We start from the raw sequence: 7,396 nt of genomic DNA, 5'->3' as shown, positions 1-7,396 counted from the left end.
GCCCCCCCCCCCCTCCCCCAACACACATACTTTCCATCTACTCAGGGTCCTTCATCTACCCTCCCAGACAGGTGAATCCTGAGTCCCTCACCTGATGGTTTTTGTTTCCTGGATACAGAAATGGAGGCCATCTCAGACCCTACGAGCAACACCCCCTCTGTTTTCCCATTTCCAGAGTCCTTTTTTGTCCAAATGCCTTCCTTGGGTCTGACCCGAATCTCTCCTCTTGCCACTCAAGATACCACTCCTGGATCCTGTTGAGCAGAGACAGAGTGGAGAGGTTTGCCTTCACACCATGCCCCCTTACCCACCAGGGGAATAGTCCTTCCTGTTGACCAAAGTGTGAAGCAGGCCTTTGGCATCCGCTTCTCCATTTTCTCCTTGCAGCTTCCTGTCCCCTGCTTTCTCTTGCGCTTGTGTGAGGCTTCATGGAGTGGCCTTGTCCTCTGATCCTAACTCTCCTCTGCTACAACCTTTCTTTCCAAGACACAGCTCGGCCACCGCCCCTCCCGCCTCTGGGTGGGAACCCATTGAACAGTGCAGTCAGCAACTCCAGGTGCCAAGCCCAGGGCTTATCTGCTGCTGTGTGTAAACAACTAGAGAAATGCCAGCTGGCATCCGTTGAAGTTTTAGGATTTCCCTCCTTCCCTTACAGTACAACCCCCTCCTTGGGCCCAGCAGAGGGGCCTAAATATAAGGACTGGGGGCACCGGGTTGGCTCAGTCTGTTAAGCGTCCAGCTTCGGCTCAGGTCACGATCTCACCATTTGTGAGTTCGAGCCTCGCATTGGGCTCTGTGCTGACAGCTCAGAGCCTGGAGCCTGCATCAGATTCTGTAGCTCCCACTCCCTCTGCCCCTCCCGTGCTCATTCTCTGTCTCTCTCTCTTTCTCAAAAATAAATAAACATTAAAAAAAAATTTTTTTAAAGTCCTGAGATAAAGAAGGCACTGAAACTAGGGAATAATTCCGCCTCTCCCTTTTCTCTTGAGGAACATGTGTGGAATACGTGTGCACACTCACGCTGGTTTATAAGCATATGTGCTAACGGAGCGTGCTGGCAATCAATGACTGCCTACTGTCTGACTTTGCAGCTTCACCTTTGTGTTCTTTTTTCAATCAACGTGAATAATAGTGCTTCTCTTAGTACCTAATACTTAGTTTAAGTAGTACTTCTCTAAGTACATAGTAGTTCCTAGAGTGGTAGCACCTCTTAGCGGTGTGGGGGGGTGTGTCTCNTGGTGTTCTCCTAAAGCCCCTGGGACTTCAAATCAGGACAACTGCTTGGACTGTCTCCTCGCCTTCTAGCATGACCTTGAGCAGAGGGCTTATTCTTTCTGGCCTTTGTGTGTGAGCCAGTGGATGGAAGCAAACCCCGTTTGAAAATCATCCCCAGTAGTTGCAGGTTAATGTGAGAGGAAAGCTCTGTCAGCCCCGGGGACCATTTGCATGTCTGCATTCTCAGAGCTGGAGCCTGCAGTGACCTTGGGAGGAGGAGGAGAGGTGTTTGATCTAGGTTAGCTTACCCTGGAGGCTAAGAGCAGCCAGTGACCACCTTGTCCCAGTTTGCCCATTTTGTGCCTGAAGGTGTCACACCCCCTGCGTCCTGGGCAAACTGGGGAGACTGGTCCCTCTGACTGGATCTCATACGTAGGCAGAACAGGAAGCAGAGGGTCTTTATTCAGGTCTTTGAACCACCTTCTTCCGTCATTCATTCTTTTCCCCTTTTGGCTCACCCGCTCATCCTACTCGTATCTCCTTTTCAGGTCTGTCTGGGAGCCCTGCGGACCTGGAGAAACGTAAGCACGTGTTCGGACAGAACTTTATCCCCCCCAAAAAGCCCAAGACCTTCTTAGAACTAGTGTGGGAAGCCCTTCAAGATGTCACACTCATCATCCTGGAGATTGCAGCCATCATCTCCCTCGTCCTGTCCTTCTATCGGCCCCCCGGTGAAGAAAATGAACGTGAGTGTCTGCAGCAGCCCCGAGCGGCTCGGCTCGGTGTTCTTTTCCAGCACCACCAAAAAGCACCGGTATTCGCAGTTGTCAGGGTGTAGCTTAAAAGTTCAGGATGAGTTCTCCAAAGAAAACCAGCAAGTAGCTAGTAAGCTGTTCTTCCAGCCCATCCCGAATCCAGGGTCTTCCTCCCTGTCCCCTATCAAATCCTCATGCAGGATATCAGGAGCTCTCTACCCTCACCCAACCAACAAAACCTGCTTCTCCGAGTCCCCCCCCAGCTGTCTGGCATTATGGGAAATAGCAGTGACCTGGAGTCTGACCATGTTAGGACTCATAAGTTCTGTGCACGTGACTGGCCAGTCATTTTGCAATGACATGTTTTGTGCTGTCTACTCATAATCTCCTTTCGGCTTAACGCAGATAGTTCTTTTGGCAACGAGATGGTGCCCAATCATGCCGTCCTCCAGTACCTTCAGAGGATGACTCTTCTGCCCAAGAGCTTTATTTTCTATTGTTCTCCTTCCCTGACTTTCCATTCTGGGAGATTGTGGAGGCACCACTTGGCATTTTGAATGTTAACGAAGGGCGCCCAGGTGACCCTTCCGCTTTCTCCTTTCCCTGGGCTAGAGTGTGGTCTACCCGTAAGCAGTGCAGAAGACGAAGGAGAGGCAGAAGCCGGATGGATTGAGGGGGCAGCCATCCTGTTCTCCGTGATCATTGTGGTGCTGGTGACCGCCTTCAATGATTGGAGCAAAGAGAAGCAATTCCGGGGGCTGCAGAACCGCATTGAAAAGGAACAGAAATTCTCCGTGATCCGAAATGGTCACATCATCCAGCTCCCTGTGGCGGAGATCGTGGTGGGTGACATCGCCCAAATCAAATACGGTGAGAACTCATGCTTCTTACCTGTGTCACCCTCCCTATCCGAGGGCTAGGTCCTTTGGCATAGGTGGCTGGGAATCACTGAAGACCCAAAGAGATAAGACCACAATTGTGTTAGCTTCTAGCTCAGGGGAAGGAGGTTGTGGAGAAGGATTTAAAGAAAGAAGAAACTCTCCCCAAAGAGTGTCAGACTTGTACCCTGTGTGTCTTAGGGTTAAAAATACATAATGTCAAGTCCGTGAGAGGTAACTGTGTGAGTTCATAAGGAGTTAACAAGTTGTCAGAGATGAAGCCATCTTTCAGAGGCCNTGCAGGCAGGGCCCGTGGGAGCAGCCCTGAAACGGGGCTGGATGGTTCCTACCCTCTGCCACGCTCTTACCTACCCTCTTTCCCTGTTGCCCTTTCTGCTCTACGCACTAGGTGACCTGCTGCCCGCAGATGGGATCCTGATCCAGGGGAACGATCTCAAGATTGACGAGAGCTCTCTGACTGGGGAATCAGACCATGTCAAGAAGTCAGTGGAAAAAGACCCAATGCTGCTCTCAGGTGTGGCCTCTGGCTGCTTCGGCTCCCATTCTAACCTCCCCTTCTACCTCCCCCAGACAGCCGGGACACAGAGACTCACTCTCTCTCCTGGCCCCACCCCCTCCTCTTCCCTAGCTTCATCTGGGGCAGTAGCATATCGGTGGGTTGAATACAAGGTTATCAGGCAACTGAAAAGAGGTTCTCTACAGCAAGTGCTCAAGGGGCCTTGGTAGGGCTGCTGGTTAGGAGGAGGGGAGGGGAAGGAGTCTTACCCTAAAGCAGAAAAACACACTTTTCTCCTTACCCCCCAGTTTGCTTGGTATGTATTAAATGGGCCCAGCCCTTGACCTTTTCCTGATGTCTGCCGAGTGTGTTGTGATCCATGGGGAAAGAAGGAAGAAGGACTGTTTTTTTCTAAGTTCGCGTTCCAGACCAGAGCCTGGCTCGGAATTAAAAAAGCCACACTCCTCCCACCTTCTCCTTTCTCATATAGGGACCCATGTCATGGAGGGCTCTGGCCGGATGGTAGTGACTGCTGTGGGTATCAACTCTCAGACTGGAATCATCTTTACCCTTTTGGGAGCCAGTGAGGGAGAAGAGGAGGAGAAGAAGAAAAAAGGTAAGGGGCGTTTGAGATGAGATTCCGTTCCCTCCCACCCCCATGGACAAAGTGGAGGGGGCAAGAGAATGGACCTGGATGGAACACCCACTGGGAGGAAGCTTCTGGATGAAGAGCGTGGCTATCCAGATGTCTTGCCGAGCTAAAGATGTCGAGGCTGGCTCTCCAGGGTGCTCTGATGAAAACCGAGTCAGGTTACCTTTGAGCCTCGACTCCTGTGTCTGTTAATGGCTGTACAAGGGGGAGATGTAAAGCTCAGCCCAAGGGAGCTGGCCCCAGATGCCCTCCGTGCAACCCTCCCAACCCTTCTTCCTCAAACATGGGGGCTTACATGACCCATCAAGGCTGCGGGAAAACTGCCGAAACCACGGGCCGTCAGGGGAAGAGAGACATGGCTAGGCGGGTGGGAACAGAGTGGTAATGTCTCCCCCAAAAGTTAGTCCTGTCTTCGCCATTTGTGAGCTCCTGAAGGAAGGGGACGCAGAAGGTTGAATGAGGAAGAGGCACTAGAAAGAAATCTAGCCCCTTCCCTAAGCATTCCTTCTTTCCTTAGAGGAGAGAAGGATTTCTGTCACTCGGCTAGGGGACCATCTCAGGCCGTTCTGTGGAGGGCAGTTTATCGAAAGGAAATGGAACACGTTCCCTCAGGAGCTAGACTACTGGATTTGGCAGCTGCCTGCAGAAGAGTAAGGAGGAAGCTTGCCTGGTGCTGCTGAATGGACAGGGAGACCCCTTTCAGAGTCTTCGCCATTAGGCAGAAACCGTTCCAGCCTCTCTCACTTTCTAACCCCCACCCCGTTTCTCCAAGTGCTGCGACACAGGCCGGGAGCAGCCTCCCAGCAGCGGCCAGGCTCCTGGGGGATGCAGCGCGGGTGTGGGTGCGCGCTCACCTGCACGAGTGGCTGGTCCGCACCCCAGCGATTCAGGAGAGCCGCTAGTGAGAATGGATGTGAGCAGAGATGTGAACTTCCTTTACATTGCCTTCCCTGCCGCTCCGCCCCTTTGCTGTCGCCCTTTTGGGCTCTGAGCAGGACCAGCAGTTGGCTGTCTGATCTCTTAATAGTCACTTTGGGTCTCCACCCCACTTTTTTCTTTCTTGTTCAAACAGGTAAAAAACAAGGAGTCCCTGAAAATCGCAACAAAGGTAACCTCTCCACCCACTCATTTGCCATCTCTACCTGCCCACACTCAAATCAGACCTTTCCAGGCCATCTGCCTTCTCCCTGTGTCCTCTCCATAAATCTGTTATCTGCTGCTGTGGCCCGGATGCCTCATCCTGAGGAAGGTGCAGAGATTTGGGGGTGGTCTCAAGATCCCAATCCCAATCCAAAATGGGACAACAGCGCCCTCTGCTGTTGTCTCCTGGGACCTCCTGTCAAGGTTTCTCTTGGGGAGCGCGTGGGTTGGATCTGCTCTTGCCTGGGCGCTGAACACATTGCTTCATCGCCCTAGGCCGGATTTAAACACCAAAGGTCATCAGTTCCCGGGCTGGAAGACTTCAGGGTCCTCACGGTAGAGGGAGTTGGGGTGGGCAGTCCCTGCACCCTCCTCTTGCTAGCTGCCTCATCAATGTCCTCTTCTGGTCTGGTCTTCTCTCGCAGTCTTCTCAGGGGTGCTTGGACAGAGCCCTTTCTCTGTACCTCTCCCCACCTCTTTCTCTGTTCTCCCCTCAGTCTGTTTTCTTCCTCCCGATCTGGTGTGTGTTTCTTTTTCGGTGGCTGTGTCTACATCCCGTCTCTGTCTTGTTTGTGAGTCTGACAACAGAGACAGTATCTCAGGAAGGGCATCCTCACTCCACAGGGGTGAAGCTGGAGGGGTGCCGGGACCCGGCAAGAAGGGCTTTCTTGAGACAGCTTCTAGAGATTATTTTTCTTTGGACCCATGTTGTAGGAGTCCTTAGGGATAAAGCCATCACATCGGAGAACCAGGGCTCCACAGAAATAATTCTTTAACTTTAGGTCTCTTTTACTCTTCTTTTGAAAGCAAAATGGATTTATATGTCTGTCTTTCTCCCTCTTCTTCCAGAGGGTCCCTCGTACCAGCTTCTTCCCTCTCCCCTCAAAGACTTACCCCCGTACCTCCCCACTCTGTGCCTCCCCACCTTTGTCAGACAGGGGAACAAGGGCATTTCCTTCCCATCATTTGACTGCTGTAAGAAGGAACTGGAGACTATCTTGTATTGGGGGTGGAGTCTTGTGTTTCCCCCGACAGTCTATAGGAAGAGAGAGATGGACTATTTAACAGAGCCGACCAGGACCCTTATGCTCTAGAAACATCTTCCAGCCTTCCCCCATCGGCCCCTTTCTGCAGTAAAGATTCACTATTTTAAGCCCTGAATTCCAGGAAGGACGGTTGTTGGTAATAGCGCTTAGTGGCATGACTAATCCTCTTGCTGGAATAAACCTGGCTTGGGGCTCTGAGGTGGTGCCAGGAAGCTGCCACTGACGAAGAAATGCACGCCCCAAAAGCACTCCCGTTTCATCTCCAGTTCTCAGAATATCATCCCAAAGGCCCTAGTGGAGGGTGCGAGGCAAGTGCCCCGTCTGGCATGGGGTGAGAGTGATCAGAGCCGACATGGGGGTCCAAGGTGGATTCCAGGAAGGAGACAGAGGAGTTGGGGTTCTCACGTGCTTGCGACTCTCCGCCGCCTCCCTGCGCGCTCACCTGCCCTGTCTGTGTGCACACCCTAGCCAAAACCCAGGATGGAGTGGCCCTGGAAATCCAGCCACTCAACAGCCAGGAGGGGATAGACAACGAGGAGAAGGAGAAAAAGGCGGCCAAGCTGCCCAAAAAGGAGAAGTCGGTGCTGCAGGGCAAGCTGACGCGCTTGGCCGTCCAGATTGGGAAAGCTGGTGAGTAGGGCGGCCCGCGTTATTGGTCACAAGTGCTGTTCTGGGTCCTCGCCTCTCTGACTGTCTCCCTCTTGCACCAGCCGGGCCGGCAGAAAGAAGCTGAAACTTCCGAGGGGCTAGTGCAGCCCAGGGAGCCGCGCCCCTCTCCCCGCCACCCTCCGGCCGCTCCTCCGGCCTCCAGAGAGAAGCAGGTCCCTGAGTGCGAGGGTTAGAGGCCCTATGGTCCCTTTCCTCCAAACAAGTGGGGAATAAAGAACTTCTGTCACACAGGAGAGATCTACTTTAGGGAGACGGAAGACTTTGATAACCACTCACCCGTTTCATGTACTGGCTTATAAATTCCTTAAGGGCAGAGAAGGCTCCTGTTTCCTAGAGGCAATTCCTGCATATAGGGGTAGCATCTGGCCAGGCACAGGACAATAAATTCAAAGTAAGGACTGGAAGAAAAAGGAAGCCTGTGATTAGAGAGGCTCTTTCCAGAGGAGGGGTCACTAAAGGCACTCTCGTGTATGAGAGGAAGTGGTTTCTCCACTCCCTGCCTCAACATTCTCTCTCCACCTTCT

General features: G+C 52.6%; 1 protein-coding gene across 3 annotated transcripts in view; it reads left to right on the top strand.

The window, feature by feature from the left end:
• ATP2B4 (ATPase plasma membrane Ca2+ transporting 4) overlaps window positions 1-7,396 on the top strand; it is a 95,666-nt gene that overhangs the window by 55,840 nt on the left and 32,430 nt on the right. For all 3 annotated transcript variants that reach the window (XM_077772130.1, XM_077772132.1, XM_077772131.1), the window contains exons 3-8: window positions 1,764-1,961; window positions 2,583-2,840; window positions 3,258-3,383; window positions 3,856-3,981; window positions 5,090-5,125; window positions 6,672-6,833. In XM_077772130.1, the coding sequence (XP_077628256.1) occupies window positions 1,764-1,961; window positions 2,583-2,840; window positions 3,258-3,383; window positions 3,856-3,981; window positions 5,090-5,125; window positions 6,672-6,833 (906 nt within the window). The remainder of the gene's footprint in view (window positions 1-1,763; window positions 1,962-2,582; window positions 2,841-3,257; window positions 3,384-3,855; window positions 3,982-5,089; window positions 5,126-6,671; window positions 6,834-7,396) is intronic.

Source organism: Crocuta crocuta, unplaced genomic scaffold (genome assembly GCF_008692635.1).
Source record: "Crocuta crocuta isolate KB4526 unplaced genomic scaffold, BGI_CrCroc_1.0 scaffold318, whole genome shotgun sequence".
Classification (NCBI taxonomy): Eukaryota; Metazoa; Chordata; class Mammalia; order Carnivora; family Hyaenidae; genus Crocuta; species Crocuta crocuta.
This window is presented reverse-complemented; position numbering and strand designations above follow the sequence as displayed.